The sequence below is a fragment of the Salvelinus alpinus genome, chromosome 2, assembly GCF_045679555.1.
Source record: "Salvelinus alpinus chromosome 2, SLU_Salpinus.1, whole genome shotgun sequence".
NCBI classification, from domain to species: Eukaryota; Metazoa; Chordata; class Actinopteri; order Salmoniformes; family Salmonidae; genus Salvelinus; species Salvelinus alpinus.
The window spans coordinates 68214943-68241595 of record NC_092087.1 but is presented as its reverse complement, the minus strand read 5'-3'; the positions used below and the strand labels follow the sequence as shown (position 1 = coordinate 68241595).

Sequence of the window (26653 nt, the reverse complement as noted above, 5' to 3'; positions counted from 1 at the left end):
TTCAAATCAAAGCTTTTGGAGTATAGAGCCAAAAGACGAAACACTGCTTCACTGTCCCAATAATTACAGAGGGCATTGCATTTGTGTCAAAAAATGTTTTTATTGTGTTTTATGTAGTCTACAGGAAGAGTAGCAGTCGTTAAGTTAATAGTGAAGAAGGGATCTTAATGAACATATACTTCATTTAATTTGTCTTGGTTTCCCGTTGGAAGCAGTAAGAGCTGTAGTCTGATATGTTTTATTGCGATTTTCTATTCGGAAAGAGCAGTGATAAATCAAGATAATAAGTGCCGCCTTCTCAACTTACCTGCATTTCCTGTTATTGTTTGTCATCAATCACAGAGCCTCTATATCAGTCTGGTACAAACCGATCATTAATCACAACAGCAACAGTGAACTTTATCTCCACATCTCAGTGCCCTTTGAGGTGCCATCTAATGGCCGTGGGTCATAAATAGTGATGTGTTTCATGAGCCCAACACAAGGATAATTCTGGCCCAGTGGACTGGAGCCGAAGGGACTATTGCTTTGTAATGAACTATGCGTCTGGGCCAAGTGGGTATGAATCAGGAGGTAGAGCGAGATAGAGGAATGAAGGGAGGGAGGAATGCAGAGACGTAAACTAGTGGCCGCTCTATACCTAGCTTTTTGTCTCCGGGTAGAACATCTCTCTTTTTTTCCCCTTCAGTTTTATAGGCTGTTGAGATGTTAGAAACATTCTGTTACTTTTAACACTTATCTACTGGACTATAAATAGCAAGCTGGGTCTCTGTGCTTGAATTCACATCTATAATGTTGTTTTTTGTAAACAGTCATAATTGAAATACAAATGATTTCTCTCTCTCTCTCTTGCTCTCTCTCTTTCGCTCAGGTACAAGATGTTGAACCAAGAGGAGGGCGAGTACTACAACGTGCCCATCTCAGAGGAGGATGACGGAAACGAGGAGCTCAGACAGAAGTTTGAGGTGAGGCCTCACAGACAGGACTGGGGAACATATTAACCCAATGTCTTTTAGTTATTGTAGCCTATCCTGCTTTCATCAAACATTCTGGGATTTTATTACACATTTGCCTGTTAGTTTGTATGAATGACTTCCGTTTTATCCTAGTGTTTCATACAGTAACAAGTCTTTTTTTTAAAATGTTTATTATATCTACATGTGACCATGACTAAGTGAACTAATCATATTAAGTCCTTGAGCTTCTTCCAAAGCCACTCCACAACCACATTAAACTGGCATAATTGAATTTGGCCCTTCTCCATGACAAATATGTTTGCATTTCAAGATGGCCACCATCCCCCTCCAGACCGTAAGCATTGTGTGTTTTGGAGCATCTGGACATAAAAGGGTCATGGATTCTCTATGGAAACAGGGCTGTTAATTAAAACTCTGTTGCGCTTCTCGTCTGCCTGAGGCGCCCAATGAGAGGCTGCCTCGTTGTTAATTACTCTGGGTGGCTCACAGGTGGGGTGGTCTTTTTCTCTTCCTCCAAGACACTAGTTTATCCAGCTTTGTAGATACAGGCTTATAGAATATGGTAGGATTTGACCTTTGACCGCTGTTTTAGAATCAGTGGTAACTCAGACTGGTGTCACTGTAAAGCTGTCAGTTCATCAGCACAAACATGGATTTGGGCTGGACGTCCTTCACTCCTGAGAATATCAGTTTTAGTTTTTTATTTTCATTCTATTCCAAAAGCTCCGTAATTGATTGAGTGATATGGATGGAAATATATCTACCACTTGTCTTATGGGCAGTAGATCAGGTGTGTCACTCATTTTGCCCTTGGGGCCGCATTCAGTCTTTAACGAGGTCCCGAAGGCCACAGTGATTAGAAAATATATATAATTCCTTCTCTATCATAGTTCTCTATCGTTTTTTGAATTTTCAATGCTCCCTGACTGACTAGTGATTATAACCGAGCTGGACAGTCAAGAAACTGTTTGAATGTAGGTTCATTATTATTTCTAAACAGTTTAAATTTGTTTAGTCATTTTAAAGTATATTGAGTATGTTTTTAAAACATTTTTTTTTTTACTCAAACCACCTCTGCATTAGATTTTCATTCTAGAACTGTTAGAGAGGTTAGAGTGGAGGGATGGAGAGGTTAGAGTGGAGGGATGGAGAGGTTAGAGTGGAGGGATGGAGAGGTTAGAGTGGAGGGATGGAGGGGTTAGAGTGGAGGGGTTAGAGGGGTTAGAGTGGAGGGGGTGGAGGGGGTGGAGGGGTTAGAGTGGAGGGGATGGAGGGGTTAGAGTGGAGGGGATGGAGGGGTTAGAGTGGAGGGGGTGGAGGGGTTAGAGTGGAGGGGATGGAGGGGTTAGAGTGGAGGGATGAAGAGGTTAGAGTGGAGGGATGGAGGGGTTAGAGTGGAGGGATGGAGGGGTTAGAGTGGAGGGATGGAGGGGTTAGAGTGGAGGGATGGAGGGGTTAGAGTGGAGGGATGGAGGGGTTAGAGTGGAGGGATGGAGGGGTTAGAGTGGAGGGATGAAGAGGTTAGAGTGGAGGGATGGAGGGGTTAGAGTGGAGGGATGGAGGGGTTAGAGTGGAGGGATGGAGGGGTTAGAGTGGAGGGATGGAGGGGTTAGAGTGGAGGGGATGGAGGGGTTAGAGTAGAGGGATGGAGGGGTTAGAGTGGAGGGATGGAGGGGTTAGAGTGGAGGGGATGGAGGGGTTAGAGTGGAGGGGATGGAGGGGTTAGAGTGGAGGGGATGGAGGGGTTAGAGTGGAGGGGATGAAGAGGTTAGAGTAGAGGGGTTAGAGTGGAGGGATGGAGGGGTTAGAGTGGAGGGAGTCATAGCAACGGCACACTGCTGTTTTGCAGTCGTCATAGCAACTATCAGCTACCCTCCTCCCTCACACTAACACATAGATATGTAGATGCATCACACACATCCAAACACACACCAATGCCCCCCATTGACCCGTGTGTTAACTCAGTGTGGTTCGGAGACAGGGTGCCGCTACAATGTGTCAGAACACACACAAAACTAACACACCCTTTAGGCAGACCCCACCCCCTTTCCCCTAATACACAAACACTCCCCCAGGCAGACAACACATCTCACTCTACTCCTGTACTCAGTGATAAGGAACCTGTCAGGTTCTCTCTCGCTATCTCTCTCACACAAACACGCACTCTCTCTGTCTCTCTTTCTCTCTCTCTCCATCTCTCGCTCTCTCTCTTTGACTCCCACCTGTTATACACGTCCCACGTCATCCACAGCACAACAGACAGAGCAAGATGTCATCTCCTATTGATAACACAGACAACTGTCCTCTACCCTCACAATACAGACAGCTAGTCATTATTCTAGTTGGAGATAGTTTGAAACCCTGTGGAGAGTTGTTGCACACACAGTATAATAGGACTTTATAGATCGTTTTTGAGATGGGAGTCATTCAACAATAACTGTCCACACTTTCACAATACAATACCCACTGGGCACAGACATCAGTTCAATGTCTATTTTTTATTTACATTTGGTTGAGTTGTCAGCTACCGTGAATTAAACGTGAAATCAACTAAAATTGTCACCCTGTTATTGGATTTTTGTTAAATTGGGTGGAAAGAAATATACGAAATTCCCTTATGTTGATGACTTTTTGCACATATGACACACACACACACACACACACACACACACACACACACACACACACACACACACACACACACACACACACACACACACACACACACACACACACACACACACACAAGCTTCTAACTTGTGTCAAAAACAAGCAGTGTCTGTTGTGAACACTTCTGAGTTGATAAAGGGATAAGGGAAGACTTGTGCTCGTCAAGGGAAACAAATGTCTCTATACCTGTTTGTGTGTCCTTCATTTACACGGCCATTTTGATGTCTTAAAGAGAGCCAATTCAGTGTGAAGGTCCCAAATGGCACCCTATTCCCTACATAGTGCACTACTTTTGACCAGAGCCCATTGAACAGAGCCCTATTGGCCCTGGTCAAAAGTAGTGCACTAGATAGGGAATAGGATGGTATTTTTTGGACGCTAACTGAATTGCAGCATTTCTCTTATTTAAGTACTCTTTGGTTTGTGTTTTTTTCCCCTCAATTATTTCAAACGAACAACCCTTTGGTATTCCGACGTGCTGTGTGTGCTTGGGTTGCCATGGGTTACCAGGCTAGACATATGAAGCAATGTGAGCTAGAGAGTGTGAGGTCTCAAGAAGTTCCTGTCTGTAGCACTTAATTGTAATCCTGTCTAGTTGGTCTATTTCTGTGGCCCACTGACAAGATATCTTAAGGTTGGTATGTCTGGCATTAGGCAATATTTCTTCCATGTCTTTCACAAATTTAGGTGAATTGTAAAAGATCATTCTTGCTTTGGCTGGTATGTACGAGAGGTCAGGAGTTAATGGGCTGAGGTCACTTCCTGTTGTTATTTACAGTAACTACTGTGTCTGTCTGACTGAGACAAGTTCGGTCCAAGAAAATAGCTCTCCCTCTCTTTCTCTTTCTGTCTATGTCTCTTCCTCCCTCTTCCTGTTTCTCCCTATTTCTCTTCCCCTGTCTCCCTCCCCCCTCTCACTCTCTGCCTGCCCTTCTCTCTCTCTTCCTTTTTCTCCCTCTCCCTCACCGTAACTCTCCCTCCTCTCATCTGTGCTCTGTGAGACCTCTAGATGCCCACCCTTTGTCTTGTCAAATCTAATGCCTGAGTTTCTCTCCTCCCTTTTCCCCGTCTCTCTCCCTCTCTTCCAGGATTGCCAAATTAACTATCACTTCCTAAAGGTATCTCTCCTCTCCTCTGCTCCTCTCCTCCTCCCTTCCACTGTCTCCTTTCCTCGCCTCTGTTCCTCTTTTGTCTACCTCTATTTATCTACCTCCTTTGTGTCCAATCACTCGCTTTCTCACTCTCTTCTGCTCTGATCATTTGTACGTGGTTTAAGGCTACTGCAAATAGATCCAGTTTACTAACAATTTGTTCTCATTGTGGGGTTGGAATTAGCACAAGAACAAGAGCCATCAGATAGCAGGAATTGCTCTCATAAATCATTGTCTGGAGCTGTAAATAGCCTTGTATTTTGTTGAGAAAACCAAGTGTAAAGCTATCAAGCCGGAAGGGAAATGTGACTGAAAATGGTCCTACAATAACAGTTAATATTACTTTTCTTTATATAAGTATTATTCACTTCAAAGATAGCGTTTATGGAACTATATACGTACAGGTAGGCTACTTCCACAATAAAATAGGATAGTATACAAATGCAAGATGCTGAAAATACAAGTGTGCTACTTCCTCATTGTATCATTCAATAGGAAAACAGGCAATAACCTCTGTAGACCCCAAGGACAGAAGTGACGATAGATGCATGTGTCAGTGCCTGTTCATTACAGGGACATTGCAGCCAACCCACCTCCCACATACACGACACACTCTGTTGTTCTTCTTCCCGCTCCCTCCCCCTCTTATCTTTGTTTCTCATCTACCAGTCCACCTCTTCTTTATTATTCATTTAGCAGACACTCTTATCCAGAGATACTTACAGTAGTGAGTTCATACTTTTTTTCGTTCTGGTCCCCCGTGGGAATCGAACCCACAACCCTGGCGTTGCAAGCGCCAACTGAGCCACATGGGAACTCTCCCCCTCCTCCTATTCCTTCCTCAACTGTGTAGGGGGTGTCCATGGATACTGTGGTCAAAAAAGGGGGGGGGGGGGGGGGGGATATGGGGTGGGGGGGGTGGTGGGGGGACTCCTCATTGGGTTATAACTGGTTGGAAGGAGATTGTTAGTAAATGTTTCCCGTCTATGTCTGTCTGGCTACATTATAACGTCTGTCGTTCAGTCTGTCTGTGTATGGTGTCTGGTTGTCGCTCTGTCTGTCTATGATGTCTGCCTGTGTCTGTCATCAAACTTTTTCTCTTTTTTAATTTGTCTTTCATCACTATCTGGTCATATTTTCATCTTCCTCCTTTGTGGCCTATATGTTATTTTTGGATGCTTGGTCTGTACAGGGGTGGAAGTTAAGCTGTGTGCCTATAGCAATGAGAGGTCAATACAAAGATGGACAGCACAGTTAGTTAGGCCCGTCTCCGTTTGTTCAGTGTTGATTTTATAGGGCCATAACTTGGCTTTTACTATATCTTTATAAACACAAGCATTTCGTTGAACCCGCTAATACATCTGCTAAACTGTGTACGCAACCAAGTAACTTTGATTTGATGAGTTGAATTCTATCACGTTGTTCATCGCTTATCCACAAGAGGGCAGTATCAAGCCAGGTTTTAAAATGCATTGCATGTAGGTGCAGTGAATCGAATACAGCACAATTTACAGTGCATTCAGAAGGTATTCAGACCCCTTCCCTTTTTCCACATTTTATTACGTTACAGCCTTATTTTCCTCATCAATCTACATACAGTACACCATAATGACAAAGCGAAACAGGTTTTTTGACATTTTAGCAAAATTATTACAAATAAAACACAGAAACTTTATTTACGTAAGTATTCAGACCCTCTGCTATGAGACTTGAAATTGAGCTCAGGTGCATCCTGTTTCCATTGATCAACTTTGGGATGTTTCTACAAGTTGTTTGGAGTTCCCCTGTGGTAAATTCAATTGATTGGACATGATTTGGAAAGGCACACACCTGTCTATATAAGGTCCCACAGATGACAGTGCATGTCAGAGCAAAAACCAAAACATGAGGTTGAAGGAATTGTTCGTAGAGCTCCGAGACAAGATTGTGTCAAGGCACAGATCTGGGGAAGGGTACCAAAACATTTCTGCAGCATTGAAGGTCCCCAAGAACACAGTGGCCTACATCATTCTTAAATGGAAGAAGTTTAGACCACCAAGACTCTTCCTTGCTGGTCGCCTGGCCGAACTGAGCAATCAGGGGAGAAGGGCCTTGGTCAGGGAGGTGAGCAAGAACCCGATGGTCACTCTGACAGAGCTCCAGAGATCCTCTGTGGAGATGGTTGGCCTTCTCCCATCTCTACCATAAAAGCCTGATTGGTGGAGTGCTGCAGAGTGGCCAGGTGGAAGCCACTCCTCAGTAAAAGGTACATGACAGCCCACTTGGAGTTTGCCAAAAGTCACCTAAATTCTGGTCTGATGAAACCAAGATTGAACTCTCTGGCCTGAATGCCAAGCGTCACGTTGGGAGGAAACCTGCCACCATCCCTAAGGTGAAGCATGGTGGTGGCAGCATCATGCTGTGGGGATGTTTTTCAGCGGCAGGAACTTGGAGACATCTCTGGAAAGACCTGAAAATAGCTTTGCAGCGACACTCCCCATCCAACCTGACAGAGCTTGAGAGGATCTGCAGTGAAGAATGGGAGAATCTCCCCAAATACAGGTGTGCCAAGCTTGTAGCGTCATACTTAAGAAGACGCGAGGTTGTAATCGCTGCCAAAGGTGCTTTACCCAAAGTACTGGGTAAAGGGTCTGAGACATTTGCAAAAATGTCTAAAAACCTGTTTTTGCTTTATCATTATGGGGTATTTTAGAATAAGGCTGTACCGTAACAAAATGTGTAAAAAGTCAAGGGGTCTGAATTATTTTTGAATGCACTCTGTATCATTACATAGAGTTATCATGAAAAGCATAATTTATGACTTACTGGTTTATGGTTTTAGACCCTCAATTTCATAGTGTCAGTTTGTGGTCTTTTACTTTTGCTTAGGAATTTGCCTTGTCATACCTGAACCATTGTAAAGGAAATGGCACTTTAGTCAAACTCTATCAGCTCAAAATGATTCTAAATGCATTTGTTTTGTCTTTTGTTCGTGAGACAAAGAAACGTAATAAGAAAGCTATAGTTGGAGTTTTCCTTTAAGTTGTCTCCACCAGTTACCACTAGATGCCACCATAGCACTTCATTGTAAAACCAGTATGAGCGACTGTGCTCCTGAGATAAAATGTGTCTGTGTTGTCATAGTGTTATGACTGACTGTGCTCCTGAGATAAAATGTGTCTGTTGTCATAGTGTTATGACTGACTGTGCTCCTGAGATACAATGTGTCTGTGTTGTCATAGTGTTATGACTGACTGTGCTCCAGAGATAAAATGTGTCTGTGTTTTCATAGTGTTATGACTGACTGTGCTCCTGAGATAAAATGTGTCTGTGTTGTCATAGTGTTATGACTGACTGTGCTCCTGAGATAAAATGTGTCTGTGTTGTCATAGTGTTATGACTGACTGTGCTCCTGAGATAAAATGTGTCTGTGTTGTCATAGTGTTATGACTGACTGTGCTCCTGAGATAAAATGTGTCTGTGTTGTCATAGTGTTATGACTGACTGTGCTCCTGAGATAAAATGTGTCTGTTGTCATAGTGTTATGACTGACTGTGCTCCTGAGATACAATGTGTCTGTGTTGTCATAGTGTTATGACTGACTGTGCTCCTGAGATAAAATGTGTCTGTGTTGTCATAGTGTTATGACTGACTGTGCTCCTGAGATAAAATGTGTCTGTGTTGTCATAGTGTTATGACTGACTGTGCTCCTGAGATAAAATGTGTCTGTGTTGTCATAGTGTTATGACTGACTGTGCTCCTGAGATAAAATGTGTCTGTTGTCATAGTGTTATGACTGACTGTGCTCCTGAGATACAATGTGTCTGTGTTGTCATAGTGTTATGACTGACTGTGCTCCTGAGATAAAATGTGTCTGTGTTGTCATAGTGTTATGACTGACTGTGCTCCTGAGATAAAATGTGTCTGTGTTGTCATAGTGTTATGACTGACTGTGCTCCTGAGATAAAATGTGTCTGTGTTGTCATAGTGTTATGACTGACTGTGCTCCTGAGATAAAATGTGTCTGTGTTGTCATAGTGTTATGAGCGACTGTGCTCCTGAGATAAAATGTGTCTGTGTTGTCATAGTGTTATGACTGACTGTGCTCCTGAGATAAAATGTGTCTGTGTTGTCATAGTGTTATGAGCGACTGTGCTCCTGAGATAAAATGTGTCTGTGTTGTCATAGTGTTATGAGCGACTGTGCTCCTGACATAAAGCATGTCTGTATGGTAGTGCTTCTGAAAGTATGGCTGTGTCTCAGCTGTCAGACGTTCTCCGTTCACCTCTCCCCCGCTGTGGTTGCAGGGCCAGGCAAAGGACAAATCCAACCAAGTTCAGGTGCGTCCGAGAGGAAGTAAGGCCGCTTTTGCGAGTCTCTTCTCCTCGTTGGCTTCGCTTTATAGGTGTGCTGTGGTCTGCATAGCCCAATAGTGTGCTGCCTATACCTTACTAGCTATTTCTAGGCCCCGCCCACTAAACAACCCCTAGCCACTGTAGCATAGACGCCTGTCTGAATATGCCAGGAGTGGAACGGTGTAAGCAATATAGCAAAGTCTTCACCTAGCCTATCAGAGGGCAGGGTGGAGCTATAACCGTTTGCATATGCCTATCAAATCCTGTCAGATCTACGTGAAGTGAAGAAGGTGAGGGGCTAGGAATGATCTGGACTTGTATGCAGACGCCATTAACCAAACTAAAGCCGCCTGACCAGTTTGTTGCACCTCGTCTAGCCATGAACACCAAGGGGAAACAGCAGTAGATTGACACGGAGACCCTCACACACGTGACGTGTCAATTTATTGGACGGATTCCAATGGGATCAAATGTCTTTGGGTCAGTTGATTTGGATTGTGGTATATTCTACACAAATGGGCTGCTTTTATTGTTGTGTGTAGTTTAATGTGCGTGGCTGCCAGCCTGTCCAGTGTACTAGACAGACAAGATGAGCTGTAGTGTGGACCAGGTTTAGCATGAGTGTGCCAGCTGCTCGATTAGGCCCAGGCTCTTGAGTGTGTGTGTGTGTGTGTGTGTGTGCAAAAGAGAGATTTGACACCTGTGAGTAAGGGTGAAGAATGAGGATGACACCCAGGCCGTCGTGACACTGTCGTGTTCCCACTGCCTGGGAAACAGATGGAATAGGCCTCTGGAGGGAATGGAGGCCGCAAGAGTGTGTGAAAACGGGTGTGTGTAGTGCATGTGTGTGTTCGAGGCCAAGAGAGTTTACCGTCTCGCTCTGATTCTGAACCAAGCATGACTTGACGAGCTTTGAAGCTTTGTAAGAGCATGTAGTGGACATACTGATTGGATGGCACATTGACCAATGACAATGCATTATCACTGAGGGGTTTGACAGTAATTCGTTCAAATGTCTTTAAATGAATTTCAACATTTTGACCGAAGGGTTTCTTGTAACTCCACAAAAATGAGTTATTTTACCATAAAAGGTTAGCATAATGACAAAGTCACGAGTACTGTAATTCCATATCTACTTTTTTATACCTTCTGTGTCTGTGTTCCATCTCCTCCAAAATGAACATTTTGTTTTTTAATAATTTTGAATTGTGTTATATATTGTGTTACATAAGGCTGCAGAGCAGTGTGTGTGGGTGCGTCAGGTGTGTGTGTCTCACGCCGTTCCCCTCTCCTCACCACACATAGAAAGCCAAGCTGGGCCCTGGTACTAAGAAGGTGATCGCTCCGTCAGATGACAGCAGGTCTAATCTGCCCTCTAACAACCTGGACTCTGTCAAACTCACCGACTTCAACTTCCTGGCCGTGCTGGGGAAAGGCAGCTTCGGCAAGGTGAGCCAGGATTTGACTTGTATTATTAAGGAGGATGATGTGCTAATTTCCCGGACACAGATTAAGCCTGGTCCTGGACAGAAAAGCTCTTTCAATGAAGATTCTCCATTGATCTTGCTTTTTAGTCTGGATCTTGCTTGTTCTGTTTTTGGGAAACCGCCCCACAATGATTTGTCACAAGTTATTCTTATTGGCCTCTAAAATCAGCTACCCAACTTGTCATGTTGAATGTCCTGTGTACCACGGGATGTTATCTACCGGACGAATCTGACATTGAGTAAGATCCAAGTCTATGTTGGTGTACGTGAGCAAAGTCAAGGACTTGGCCACATCATCCATAATTTACACAAAACAGAGTCGTATAATGAACGAGTACAATGCAATGTTTCGGTTTAGACTGTCCGTATCTCGATGTAGCACAATGTGAATAAATGAGTATATCCGCGCGTCAGTTGAGTAACAAGCATACAGTAACAACAAAACAGTAGAGTTAATAACATCACTGTCCGCATTAAGCCACCCTATTTAGAAGCCTTCGGTCTAACCTTTGACCTCTCGTGTACCAGGTGATTCTGGCAGAGATGAAGCCCACAGAGGAGCTGTACGCCATCAAGATCCTGAAGAAGGACGTGGTGATCCAGGATGATGATGTGGAGTGTACCATGATAGAGAAGAGAGTCCTGGCCCAGCAGGACAAACCACCCTTCCTCACCTCACTCCACTCCTGCTTCCAGACCGTGGTATGGAGACGACGGACACACGCATGCACAAGGGGATAAACACACACACGTACACACACGTGGGTCTATGGGCACGCCTGCATGCACAAACACTGGTCCATTGGTGTTGATGATGACGTTGCTCCCAATTCTCATAAGTGTGGTTATTGTGATGGGGTAGGGCTTGTGCCCTTGCATGTGTCTGTGCAGGCCACACACACTGACATTTGCAAACACACACACACACACACACACACACAGGCAGGGGCATAAACACACACACACTATATACATATTATTTTTCTCTTACTCGTCAAGCTCCTCTATGACACACACACACACACACACACACACACACACACACACACACACACACACACACACACACACACACACACACACACACACACACACACACACACACGTATATACCCACACACACAAAGTTCAATGAAGTTTTTCTTTGTTTTAATCTCAGCACTTCTCTCATTCCTCCTTAATCTTTAATCCCTCAATCTCTCTCGCGCAGAGACGACAAAGGGCAGGCGCCATCTGCACCGTACGGTGGCCAACACACATACACACACACACATCCCCAAAGTGGAAATCAAAAATTCGATGCATTTTAAGTGAGAAGTCCAAATCCTCTTCACAATAAGATGCCACTAACACTTTGACGGTAATTGTTTAAGGAAACCATTTGCCTTGTCTGACAGGTTATGTCAAGCTTATGTTGAGCAAAGTGCATAAAATACCGTAAACGTTATTATAATCTCGCAGCGTGATTTAATTTCAAATGTATTCTTCAACAATGTGCATTATGAGGAGGCGATAATTTAAATTGGGTTTAGTAAGCTGAGGAATACATAAATAGTCGCCTCTTCAGAACGCACAATGTTGAAAAGTTTCAAATTAAATCACACTTCCAGATAATAATTAACCAATAAGGCCTGAGGAGGTGTGGTATATGGCCAATATACCACGGCTAAGGGCTGTTCTAAGGCACGACGCAATGCAGAGTGCCTGGATACATGTAATAGTGCCAGACATGCACACAAACATATACAGTTGGCATTGCTGTTATGATTTTAGTTGTCCTTGATGTCCTTTGTTTGTTTGTTGTTTGCTGTTTTCTACTGTCTTATGTTTTCTCTTTAGTTCATTTTCTTGGTTGTTGGTGCATTTGGGGGTTCTTGGGGGTGGGGAATGGAATTAAATTGTATTTTTTGTATTAATTATTATTTTATTTTTTTTCTTGGGGGGAGACTGTAGGGGGGGTCTCGAATGGTTCAGGGACAGCTGTTGGGGAACTGTGGGGGGGATATTGGAGGGTTCAGGTTCATGTTTTTTTGGCCTGGTGTGAGATCTGTCAACGTGCCCTTGAGCAGGGCATTAACCCTGGATGTGTGTGTCACTCTGGATGGGAGTCTGGTGGATGACTGGTGTGGTGTAGTTGTTGAGCGGCTTCACAGCAACCTATATCATAGGTTTCAGATATTCAATAAAAAAATATATATTAAAAAAGTGCCTGGATGCAGCACTTAGCCATGCTATATTGGCCATATACCACAAACTCCCGTGGTGCCTTATTGCTATTATAAGCTGGTTACCAATGTAATTAGACCAGTAAATGGTAATATTATGTCATACCCGTGGTACACAGTCTGATATATCACGTCTTTTAGCCAATCAGTATTCAGGGCTCGACCCACCCGGTTTATAGTAAGGTGTATGTTAAAGTTTTGCACTTTGAAAATGTCGCCCTGTGACTAGCGCAGGACAGACAGGTAAGAGGCTGTCTGAGGGATTTATTTCAGTTTGACTAGACATAATGGAGTCCTACAAGGGAAATATTTCTGAGGGGTGTACTTTTTCCTCTCATGTTGTTGTTCTGCTTTCTATAGTACTTAACACTCCTACCGTATCCCCTATATGTGACTCAATACTACACAACAGCCTCACCACTGGGTCCTACAGTATAATGAAAAAGGCCTCTCTGTCTTTCTGACATGGCTGTTATCATGACAGTGTATGACGGTAGAACAGATGCCAACCCAAAACATTATGAAAAACAATGTTATATGATATTAAACAGCCCCGTCTCTGTCTCCCTCTCTGCCCAGGACCGGCTGTACTTTGTCATGGAGTATGTGAATGGGGGAGACCTCATGTACCACATCCAACAAGCGGGCAAGTTCAAAGAGCCACAGGCAGTGTAAGTTACCCTTTCCCCTCGCTTTCACCTTTTATACTGAACAAAAATTTAAACAAAGCATGTAAAGTGTTGGTCCCATGTTTCTGCTCCCGAGTGGCGCAGCGGTCTAAGGCACTGCGTCTCAGTGCAAGAGGCGTCACTACAGTCCCTGGCTCGATTCCAGGCTGTATCACATCCGAGTCCCATAGGTTGGCGCACAATTGGCCCAGTGTCGTCTGGGTTTGGCCGGGGTAGGCCGTCATTGTAAATAAGAATTTGTTCTTAACTGACTTGCCTAGTTAAATAGCTGAAATAAATATTCTCCCAGAGAATTTTGTCATTTCTCTACCATAAGCCGTCTCCAACATCGTTTTAGAGAATTTGGCAGTACATCCAACCGGCCTCACAACCGCAGAACACGTGTAACCACGGCAGCCCAGGATCTCTACATCTGGCTTCTTCACCTGCGGGATCATCTGAGGAGGGGTGCCGAGGAGCATTTCTGTCTATAATAAAGCCCTTATTCCGATTGGCTGGGCCTGGCTCCCAAGTGGCTGGGCCTATGTCCTCCCGGGCCCACCCATGGCTGCACCCCTGCCCAGTCATGTGAAATCCATAGACTAGGGCCTAATGAATTTATTTCAATTGACTGATTTCCTTCTATGAACTGTAATCAGTCAAATCTTTCAAATTGTTGCATGTTGCATTTATATTTTTGGTCAGGGGGAATAAGAGTGTGTGTGTAAAAGATAAATAAATAGAGGGCTTGGAAGAGAGAGCGAGAAGGGAGAAAAAGAGGGAAAACTAGACTGGGCACTGCAAAGTACGGAGGAGAAGGAGAAACGACAGCCTAGGTATAAGAATGAATATATCTATCAGAATGTGCCCAGTCTAGCTGAAGCACATTACAGTCCTTTACAATCCTTCCTGTTGAAATGAATGGCTTCAGGGCTGTCTTAACATGGAGCATGTCATTGCAGGTTCTATGCAGCAGAGATCTCTGTTGGCCTGTTCTTCCTGCACAAGAAAGGAATCATTTACAGGTGGGTCTTCTTCCAATGTACACCAACTCAGAGGCACTTTATCCCATTCTAGGATCAATGTTTACCGTACACTGTGTATTGTCAAACCATTCATTCATCAATGTAATAATGTAAATGTCAAGAAAGTAACAGGAGGTGTAGAAAAGGCCCTAAAATACAATGGTCATCTTCATTTGGCCCTTGTCACATGATGCGGGTGTCTCCTGCAGGGATCTGAAGCTGGACAACGTGATGCTGGACTCGGAGGGCCACATTAAGATCGCTGACTTTGGCATGTGTAAAGAGAACATATACGAGGGAGTGACCACTCGCACCTTCTGTGGGACGCCCGACTACATCGCCCCAGAGGTAGGAACAGGGGGAGTGTGTGTGTGTGGGGGGGGGGGGGGGGGAGAGGGGTGGTCATCTTTGTCATTGTCTGGCCTGCGCCCCCGTCTCCGTGGTGATCCACATCCGAGTCGACAGCTCAGGATGCGCGCGCACACACACACACACCGTGTCTACTGAACATTTTGAGTTCGAAAGAGAGCGTTTTGCATGAGAATCTGCCCTTGATGTAACCAACCCAGTCAAGCACAGCCCAGTGAGGGACACCATATTGATTTCCTCTAAAACGTCCTCGAAGAGGTTCATGGGTGCTGAGGCTGGGTGGACAAGCTGTGTTGGTGAGGTACACACACACACACACACACACACACACACACACACACACACACACACACACAGGGTGGTTGGGGTGGTGGTGAGCCCCTTTGCAAATGCACCGTCCAGCTCTCACAGCAGGGGCTCCAGTCAGGCTCTTATAACTCCACACGCTCTCGCTCTCTCTGACTTTGAGAGACTTGAGAGAGTAGAGGTTGATACCATTATATTAGTTCCAATGAAGGGTTGGAAATGAACATTTACCTAAAAGTCTGATTTCTTAATTGAAGTGAATTTGACCTCCACCTCATAATACGAGACGTTTTGCTTCCCCTATATGTTTTATTAATTTTGTCTTGCTATTTTTGCGATGTGGAAGTTTGCTATCCTCTGTGTTTGTCGGTGTGTGTGTGTGTTCATGCACTTTAGTGTGAGTGTGCGTGTGTCCCTGTATCTACACGCATCAGTGTGTGTGTCTGTCTATAGTGGCTTGCGAAAGTATTCACCCCCCTTGGCATTTTTCCTATTTTGTTGCCTTACAACCTGGAATTAAAATAGATTTTGGGGGGGGGTTTGTATCATTTGATTTACACAACATTCCTACCACTTTGAAGATGCAAAATATGTTTTATTTGGAAACAAACAAGAATAAGACACAAAAACAGAACTTGAGTGTGCATAACTATTCACCCCCCAAAATCAATACTTTGTAGAGCTACCTTTTGCAGCAATTACAGCTGCAAGTCTCTTGGGTTATGTCTCTATAAGCTTGGCACATCTAGCCACTGGGATTTTTTGCCCATTCTTCAAGGCAAAACTGCTCCAGCTCCTTCAAGTTGGATGGGTTCCGCTGGTGTACAGCAATCTTTAAGTCATACCAAAGATTCTCAATTGGATTGAGGTCTGGGCTTTGACTAGGCCATTCCAAGACATTTAAATGTTTCCTCTTAAACAACTCGAGTGTTGCTTTAGCAGTATGCTTAGGGTCATTGTCCTGCTGGAAGGTGAACCTCCGTCCCAGTCTCAAATCTCTGGAAGACTGAAACAGGTTTCCCTCAAAAATGTCCCTATATTTAGCGCCATCCATCATTCCTTCAATTTTGACCAGTTTCTCAGTTCCTGCCGATGAAAAACATCTCCACAGCATGATGCTGCCACCACCATGCTTCACTGTGGAGATGGTGTTCTCGGGTTGATGAGAGGTGTTGGGTTTGCGCCAGACATAGTGTTTTCCTTGATGTCAAAAAAGCTTGATTTTAGTCTCATCTGACCAGAATACCTTCTTCCATATGTTTGGGAAATCTCCCACATGCGTGTTTGCTTATTTTTTTCTTTAAGCAATAGCTTTTTTCTGCCCACTCTTCCGTAAAGCCCAGCTCTATGGAGTGTACGGCTTAAAGTGGTCCTATGGACAGATACTCCAATCTCCGCTGTGGAGCGTTGCAGCTCCTTCAGAGTTATCTTTGGTCTCTTTGTTGCCTCTCTGATTAATGCCCTCCTTGCCTGGTCTGTGAGTTTTGGTGGGTGGCCCTCTCTTGGCAGGTTTGTTGTGGTGCCATATTCTTTCCATTATTTAATAATGGATTTAATGGTGCTCCGTGGGATGTTCAAAGTTTCATATGTTTTTTTATAACCCAACCCTGATCTGTATTACTTGTGTCATGCACAAACTAGATGTCCTAACTGACTTGCCAAAACTATAGTTTGTTAACAAGAAATTTGTGGAGTGGTTGAAAAAATAGTTTTAATGACTCCAACCTAAGTGTATGTAAACTTCCAAATTCAACTGTATACTGAGATCATGTGACAGATCATGTGACACTTAGATTGAACACAGGTGGACTTTATTTAACTAATTATGTGACTACTGAAGGTTATTGGTTGCACCAGATCTTATTTAGGGGCTTCATAGCAAAGGGGGTGAATACATATGCACGTACCACTTTTCCGTTTTTTTAATTTTTTGAAACAATTCATTTTTTAAATTTCACTTCACCAATCTGGACAATTTTGTTTATGTCCATTACATGAAATCCAAATATAAATTATTTTAATATACAGGTTGTAATGCAACAAAATAGGAAAAACACCAAGGGGGATGAATACTTTTGCAAGGCACTGTATATACATGCACCAGTGTGTGTCCCCGTGTCCGTGTATCTATACGCACCAGTGTGTGTCCCCGTGCATATCTGTATGGGAGTACTCTTCCGTGTACTGTAGGTGTGTGTGTCTCTTAGTTGTCAGGACCCATGTGGAAAAATAGCTCACACGGTCCCTGTGCACCTCTCTCTCTTTCGCCTGTCACCACCCCATTACGCCACACAAACACACACACACACACACAAACACACACACACACACATTGGCATTGCTCTACTTCTCTCTCTCTTTCCACTCTTTACCTCTCACCCTGACCTACATAGGCAGCCATGGGAAGGCTCTGTGAGCGTCCCAAACGGCACCTCGTTTCCTCTATGGCCCTATGGGCCTTGGTCAAAAGCAGTGCACTATAAAGGGAATAGGGTGTCATCTGGGATGCAGCCTCTATCAATCTGAGAGGAACACGTTGGTCACTGTATGCTAATGGAAATTTACACACTGCGTTACCAGAGTAACAAGCCTGTGAGATAGAGAGGGGGAGGGTGAGATGGAGGGGAGGATAAATAGAGAGAGACTGGGAGAGAGACTGGGAGAGAGACTGGGAGAGCGAGAGAAGCTGATTTAGCGCTATCTTTGGATTGTCCTCTGGCTCCTTGTTTTGGCTTCAACAACTTCACTTCCTATTTTTAGGCTTTATGCAATTAGTGGTTGCGGTGACAGATGTTTTCAGATCAGAGCAATTCGTTTCTGTGTTCAATCCTCTGTGTTGACAGAGGAAGAAGTCGTGAGAGAAGAGAGAGAGAGCGAAACTGCCAAAGTACATTTTTGCACTTTGTCAGTGTGCACTAAACTCAGCCTGACCTCCCATTTTGCCTCGCTCCCCAAAGCCTTTTAGCGATAGCAGCTAACGTTAGCCAAGACGGAGACCCTTCAGCTGCTCTGCCATGCACTGAGTAGCAGTTGCCCTACAGATCAAGCTTATCTTGCCCATAACCTAACCCCAACCGTTGGAGGCAAGTAGACCAGGGTTTAACTTAATACACTTTACAGGTGCAAGAAAATGCTTGATTCTCTTGTAAGATTCAGTTTGATAAATTAACTGATAACAAAATGCCATTCTAACACCAAATAATTATCTACAGCAGGGCTAGAGCCAGCTTAAAAGCCTTCATAGCCAGTAGCTCTCCAGGAGCACGGTTGGCCATCCCTGATATACACTAACTTATGAGTAAATCGTGTGCCGGATCAGCTGCTCTCCTGAAAGCCCTACTGCCTTTCCATTCAGCCGTGTGACGCTGTTTGACTGAACACCATCAATCCAGGCGTGCAGTCAGTATAGTAGCCTAACTAGTCAAATGCATTCACTTCGAAACCTAGCAACAGACGTACAGCTTATGGCTTAATGTACTGTACTCACCGTGGTGCACGCCGCTTAAACGAATCCAGTAACACTGAGGTGTGGGCCAACACCACTTCAACCCGCTGTAATGTTGTTTCTGAGATCAGGCTGAGGTTGTGTTCTGTGGCGTTTTAGTAGTTGTCTTGTCTCCGTCGTTCCTATGTGCACGGCGCTATATTAAGAGCGGTGGTGGTGGTGGAAGCCTTGAGTAGCTGTGAGTGATCCAGAACTGTCATGTAGCATTAGGCCTGCCGGGAGACATCCACCGCAGTGCAGATGGACACAACCGCACGCACGCTCACACACAGTACGTTTACGTTGAGTGATCTGGCCGTAGGCATCTATGGAGTGTGGGAAATGAAAGAAAACAACATGAGATAGTGGAGCGACGGGTCATCAGAGTGTGTGTCCCTATCACATTCATTATGATGCCAAACCAGGGAAGAGACTGACTGGGGGACACACACTTGCAATCACTCATATACACAGATACAGACTGCATTCACACAAACACACTCGAACAGACAGACTGACAGAGACCGACCCACACACACACGCGCACACACACTTAACTCAAATGAGTATTCTCACAGAAAACCCTACTCACACTTCGCCACGCAGTGCTGTGCATGGAGTCGAAGGTCACCATTTGCCCTGTGTCATTGTGACAGGCGACAGGCAAGGACAGCGGTGTCACATTGGTGCTCGCTGCAGTATGGCCTGAAACAAATCTAGATGCCTATCTGTCAGCATTACCTCCTTTCTCTCTGTGTGTGTGTGTGTGTGTGTGTGTGTGTGTGTGTGTGTGTGTGTGTGTGTGTGTGTGTGTGTGTGTGTGTGTGTGTGTGTGTGTGTGTGTGTGTGTGTGTGTGTGTGTGGAAAGGCTCTGATCAGGCTCTGATCAGGCCCTACACCCAAACAAGGGCACTGCGTTCATCCACCTCTGGCCTGCTCGCCTCCCTACCTCTGAGGAAGTACAGTTCCCGCTCAGCCCAGTCAAAACTGTTCGCTGCTCTGGCACCCCAATGGTGGAACAAACTCCCTCACGACGCCAGGTCAGCGGAGTCAATCACCACCTTCCGGAGCCACCTGAAACCCCACCTCTTTAAGGAATACCTAGGATAGGATAAAGTAATCCTTCTAACCCCCCCCCCCTTAAAAGAGTTAGATGCACTATTGTAAAGTGGTTGTTCCACTGGATATCATAAGGTGAATGCACCAATTTGTAAGTCGCTCTGGATAAGAGCGTCTGCTAAATGACTTAAATGTTAAATGTAAATGTGTGTGTGTGTGTGTGTGTGTGTGTGTGTGTGTGTGATCTTAACGATAACACTGCTGAATTCCTAACATGAGGTAAAAACATGAAAAATCATGATACTCAACAGGTTTTGAATTTGAGTTTATTCCTGTTTTAATTGCAAACAGAAAACATACCCCGGGTTGGCTCCAAATGCATTGCAATAGAAGGTGAAGTGGTAGAGTCCTCTCATTGGTGCTGTCTACATAAAACATTTCCAGTATATTAAAGTATATCATGGTTTAGTGCATCACATTACCTGTGGTGGGTTTATAGAGGTCGCCAACGTTTGAAGAACTTTTTGTAGACCAGGGTAGTTTCAGTGTTGAAAGGTCCTACAGTATGTTCCCTTCCTTGATTCCCAGTGCTGCAGAGAAGGCCACCATAGGTCTGTCTGTGAATGATATGAGAGTACACACTCCATGACAATCTATTTGACCGTTGACTTCAAATTAAGTTTTTCCTGACCGTGTGATCTGAGGGTCATATGTTTTTTCCTAAATCTGCAGTTCAGCGCTATTGGAGATTTTATTGGTGATTTTAAATGCTTTTATTGGTGACTGTTTTGAGTAAATCTGAATATATTGTCCAAGCTAGTGTAGCTATTCTCTAGTAGTTGAACCTTTATGTCATGTTTATCTATGCATGACAAGTTTTACGGCCGCATTATACTTGGATGCTTTCCGCCAAGTGTTACCAAAATATATTCTCTCTCCCATAGTATTTGGCAATAATGTTATTACGTTTTCTCTTCAGCTCCTCCGCCTGGTTCTCACTGGCTTTCAGTCTGGCCTCCATCTCTCTCAGCACAGTGTAGATGTCCCGCTGGCAGGTTTGCTGGAACTGTGTTGAGGCTGCGACCTCATCTTTCGGGTTTCAGATTCCCGTCCTCTGTAGCTATGGCATTGTCTCCCTGACCTAGCGCCCCAGACGGGCAGTAGCACAGCAATGCTAGCTGCAGAGCTATAGTGGTCTTCGTTCTTCATCTGGACTTGAGTCGTTTGTTCTCCTGTGATTTCTGATCTCTAGTCCGTGGTACGGTACATTTTATAAGCACATATCCTTTTGGGCACAAATGGAATGTTCCCAGGAGGACTTTGATCCAGTTCAAAGTGGCTACCTTTCAATCATGTTCAAGTGCTTAAGAAACGTCAACGGTTATGGATTGACGTGACCTGCTTCTTTAACCACTATTTCAGCTTGGGTAAATGTTTCACAAAACTATTGTCTCTCTTCACAGTACCATATGAGTCATGTGTTTGGGTTTCAAATACTTCATCTGTGCCTGGTGGGCTTTCCTTGCTTAAGAAACGAATAGAAACAGTTCCCAAATTGCCCTCCAAGCAGACTTAAGCGAACGCTCAAAGTATTAGCATTTTTTTTATTTAAGGATGTGATCCCAGGTCTGGTGTTTACCTCAAGGAGTATGTGAACGCCTGTTAATCATTCTTTTCAAGATATCCTTCTCATTCAGGTCATGTTTTTTTTCTTCCAATCCTTATTTTTCAAACCTTCTTCAACCCACAGATACATTGAAGAAGGACATAAAGCTATGAGCAACAGCAAATACACCCGAGAATATGAATAAGAACATACACCTCAGAATAGGCTACATGTACAATGTGATAGTAACAATGACTCAGCATAAAATGTATAAAACAGCATCACACGTCGCTGTTGGTTTGTGTACAGTAAATGCAGGATGGAAGCTGCCAGAGGCAGGGTTATTATGTGTGTCATTCTGTAAACACCACAGATGTACTAAACCGAGAGAGAGATTTTTTTTTTTTAATAAACAGTGTTAATCTTGTCCATTTATTATTATTATTATTTATTTTTTTTCTGTTGCATGTAGCTGGATCTGTCAAACAGATGATGTGGAACTTATCCCCATACAGAATACACCGGGCAAATAGTAGAATGCCAATGAAGGTGCTGAGGTTGCGGTCATTTTCTACCCAGATCCATGAGTTGGCTTCAAGGCGCACCTAGACCTGATCTCCCTCCTCAAGCATCAGTACAGCCCCGCTAGATTCATTATCTGAACCATCACTAGATGTTATGGGATCTGCCGTACCAACAACTCTCTCTCCTTTCGTGAACAGAAATGCTATCTTGGCTCCATGTGTATGGCAATAGAAGGTGAAGTGGTGGAGTCCTCTCACTGGTGCCATGAACATACCTGTAGCGAAGGAGCTTAATAAATGGTTTATAAATATACCGATTTTGATCAATCATTACAATTATCAATAGTTTACTGATGGTATTGCTTAACACTGTTTTTTTGTTTTGTTATTATCGGCACAATGTAAATAGGGATACTACTAATGTAAGAAGAATCAGGACACACCAGATTTGGGGTCAATTCAGAATTTAGTTGTGAATTGCTCTTTAACCTCTCTGGTACAAGTGGGACGCTAGCTTCCCACCTCGACGACAGCCAGTGAAATTGCAGGGCGCCAAATTCAAAACAACAGAAATCCCATAATTAAAATTCCTCAAACATACAAGTATTATCCACCATTTTAAAGATAAACTTCTTGTAAATCCAACCGCTGTGTCAGATTTCAAAAAGGCTTTACGGAGAAAGCACACTTTGTGATTATGTTAGGTCAGCACCTAGCCACAGAAACCCATACAGCCATTTTCCAGCCAAGGAGAGTGTAACAAAAGTCAGAAATAGCATTAAAAATAATCACTTACCTTTGATGATCTTCATCTGGTGGCACTCCCAGGTCTCCATGTTAGACGACAAATGTTTGTTTTGTTCGATAATGCCCCTCCTTTTTGTTTGCGTGTTTTGTCCAGTAATCCAAATGCTTAAGGCACTAAGTCCAAACGAAAAGTTTTTAAAAAGTACAATAAAAGTTAGTAGAAACATGCCAAACGATGTTTAAAATCAATCCTCCGGTTGTTTTTGTCATAAATAATCAATACATTTCAACCGGACAAAAGTTTCGTCAATAGGAAAGGAGAAACAAGAAAGGCGCGTTCCTGATCAGGCGCGTGGCTGATGAATGGAAATTTCCACTGGCCACTGATTGAAAGTGCTCTATCTCCCTAATTTTTTTGAGTAAAAGCCTGAAACAATGTCTAAAGACTGGCCACATGTAGAGGAAGCCACAGAGCTGGGTCCTAAGTCTTTGTATGGTGAATAGGCTTTCAATGGAAAAACAGCCTTTCAAAATAATAGTACTTCCTGGTTGGATTTTCCTCAGGTTTTTGCCTGCCATATCAGTTCTGTTATATTCACAGACATTAGTTTAACAGTTTTGGAAACTTTAGACTGTTTTCTATCCAAATATACTAATTATCTACTAATTATATGCATATCCTATCTTCTGGGCCTGAGTAGCAGGCAGTTTAATATAGGGCACGCTTTTCATCCAAAATTCCGAATGCTGCCCCCTACCCTAGTGAAATTAATTCGAATTAATTCACCATTTGAATTGGATTGGAATTGGACACACCCCACAGGAAAACATTTTGATGATATTTTAATAAAATGAAGTGAAATTAAACTGAAATGGCTAATGTACTCTACACATCACTCTACACATCACACATGTACTCTACACATCACTGTACACATTAAAACATTTTCATCAATTATAGATGGTTACCAGTTATATGTTACAGTAAATTAGGAATTAGGAAATCTATATAGTACATTGCCCAGGAAATATATGCATTCCCTGTTGCAATGGTAAAGGTATAGATCTACCGGGAAAAGAAACGCTTTAACCTTTTTCAGTTATTGGCTCCAAATTTCTCCAGAAATGTTATTGTTTGTGCTTCACATTACCGGTTGTAGGCGTTGCCGATGTCGGTGATGACCTTCCCGTAGACCAAAGTAGTTTCAGTGTTGAACGGTCCTTTTGTTGCTTCCGGAACCATCCTCGGTCAGTGCAGCTGAGAATGCCACTCTTGGTCTTTCTGTGAAGACAACGATTACACATTCTTAGGTACATTATGATGTGGTCATAATGCATTACAAGACGCTTATAATCAGAATCAGAGTCATTGGGCCTGTCCGAATACCAATGCTAGTTTTATAGTATGTGAAACTTCAGAAATGTAGGATGATTGAAATGCCAGGGTGTCATATTCAGCGGTTCATCTAGTATGACTTGACAGCACACTATTGAGGAAGAGAATAATCTTATCAGACCCACGTGTATTTGGCAGTAGCTGATAATCAGAAGAGGGGACGTGCTGTTCCAAAATGAACGAGTGGCGCGAACAGACGCGATTGTGCATTTTAGATGGCGCCTTCTCAATATGGACGATCCTAGTACGTTGTTGCTTACTGCATACATTTTTTACTGAACCGTATGTTCTAAATAGTATGTAGTATGGTTCGTACATTTGGTACATAAAAACTGATTTATAAAACGTGATAAGGGCTCATACATCCTTTGGAACAAGTAATAATACGTTATAACTCTCTTTACCTTGATTCATTTTCCTTAATTCATCAACCTGGTTTCCTGTATTTCTCAGTCTGGTTCTCAGCTCCTCTTCCTGGACCCTACTGGTACTCAGTCTGGCCTCCATAGTTTCCATTTTGTCTTGGTTTGGGTCAGCTCAACTATCTACTATATGCTCTGCCAGCATCTCTTTCAGCATAGTGTGGAGATGGTGTGATATCTTTGTCTAGCTGTTGCTTATTGACAACCACTCCTCCTTCATGTTCACTGTCTGACTGACCCAGTGCCCCAGATGGGCAGTTGCACGACCATGTCAGCTGCAGAACTATAATGGTCTTCATTCTCAATATGGACGATTGAGTCGTTTTGTCTCCTGTGTAATTTCTGATCCCTGGCCCAGGGGTTTATAAGCATGTATCCATTTGAAACGTTACCTAAGATAGACCTGTTGTTGATGTACACTACTGGTCAAAAGTTTGAACACCTACTCATTCAAGGGTTTTTCTTTATTTTTACCATGTTCTACATTGTAGAATAATAGTGAAGACATCAAACTATGAAATAACACATATGGAATCATGTAGTAACCAAACAAGTGTTAAACAAATCAAAATATATATTTATATTTTAAGATTCTTCAAATAGCCACCCTTTGCCTTGATGACAGCTTTGCACACTCTTGGCATTTTCTCAACCAGCTTCATGAGGTAGTCATGTTAAAACCTTTTCTTGTTAAAAGTGAATTTGTGGAATTTCTTTCCTTAATGCGTTTGAGCGAATCAGTTGTGTTGTGACAAGGTAGGGGTGGTATACAGAAGATAGCTCTATTTGGTAAAATACCAAGTCCATATTGTTCCAAGAACATCTCAAATAAGCAAAGAGAAACTACAGTCCATCATTACTTTAAGACATGAACGTCAGTCAATCCAGAAAATGTCAAGAACTTTGAAATATTCTTCAAGTGCAGTCACAAAAACCATCAAATGAAACTGGCTCTCATGAGGACCGCCACAGGAATGGAAGACCCAGAGTTACCTCTGCTGCAGAGGATACGTTCATTAGAGTTACCAGCCTCAGAAATTGCAGCCCAAATAAATGCTTCAGAGTAAAAGTAACAGACACATCTCAACATCAACTGTTCAGAGTAGACTGCGTGAATCAGGCCTTCATGGTCGAATTGCTGCAAAGAACCCACTACTAAAGAACACCAATCAGAATAAGAGACTTGCTTGGGCCAAGAAACACAAGCAATGGACATTAGACCGGTGGAAATGTTAAGATTTTTGGTTCCAAACGCCATGTCAATGTGAGACGCAGTGTGGGTGAACGCATGATCTCCGCATGTGTATTTTCCACCGTAAAGCATGGAGGAGGAGGTGTTATGGTATGGAGGTGCTTTGCTGGTGACACTGTCTGTGATTTATTTAGAATTCAAGGCACACTTAACCAGCATGGCTACCACAGCATTCTGCAGTGATACGCCATCCCATCTGGTTTGGGCTTAGTGGGACTATCATTTTTTTTCAACAGGACAATGACCCAACACACCTCCAGGCTGTGTAAGGGCTATTTGAACAAGAAGGAAATTGATGGAGTGCTGCATCAGATGACCTGGCCTCCACAATCCCCCGACCTCAACCAAATTCAGATGGTTTGGGATGAGTCGGCCTGCAGGGTGAAGGAAAAGTAGCCAACAAGTGCTCAACATATGGGAACTCCTTCAAGACTGTTGGAAAAGCATTCCAGGTGAAGCTGGTTGAGAGAATGCCAAGAGTGTGCAAAGCTGCCATCTAGGCAAAGGGTGGCTATTTGAAGAATCTCAAATATAAAATATAACACTTTTTTGGTTACTACATGATTCGCTATGTGTCATTTCATATTTTTGATGTCTTCACTATTATTCTACAATGTAGAAAATAGTAAAAATAAAGAAAAACCCTTGAATGAGTAGGTGTTCTAGAACTTTTGACCAGTAGTGTAGCTCATGGAGAAAGATTGATATACTCATGGAATCAATTTTGACCTGTTCAGTTTAGCATGAGACCGAGTATGGCCTGGTTAAGGCAAAAAGACAGGACGACCAAACAGAAAACAATCCAATATTGTATTTACTGTTAGGGAAACAGGTTAAAATCCTGCTTGTGTGCTCGTTACACAAAGACACACTCTTCTTACACACACACAAAGACACCCTCTCCTTATACTGTGTGTGAAAAACAAAGCACTGACCTCTTTCCCCACCTCA

The 26653-nt window shown here is 43.4% G+C and overlaps 1 protein-coding gene across 1 annotated transcript in view; it reads left to right on the top strand.

The window, feature by feature from the left end:
• LOC139567524 (protein kinase C alpha type) overlaps window positions 1-26653 on the top strand; it is a 201614-nt gene that overhangs the window by 144942 nt on the left and 30019 nt on the right. Inside the window, exons 8-13 of the mRNA XM_071388853.1 lie at window positions 872-965; window positions 10438-10581; window positions 11148-11321; window positions 13424-13515; window positions 14475-14537; window positions 14747-14885. Coding sequence (XP_071244954.1) covers window positions 872-965; window positions 10438-10581; window positions 11148-11321; window positions 13424-13515; window positions 14475-14537; window positions 14747-14885 — 706 coding nt within the window. The remainder of the gene's footprint in view (window positions 1-871; window positions 966-10437; window positions 10582-11147; window positions 11322-13423; window positions 13516-14474; window positions 14538-14746; window positions 14886-26653) is intronic.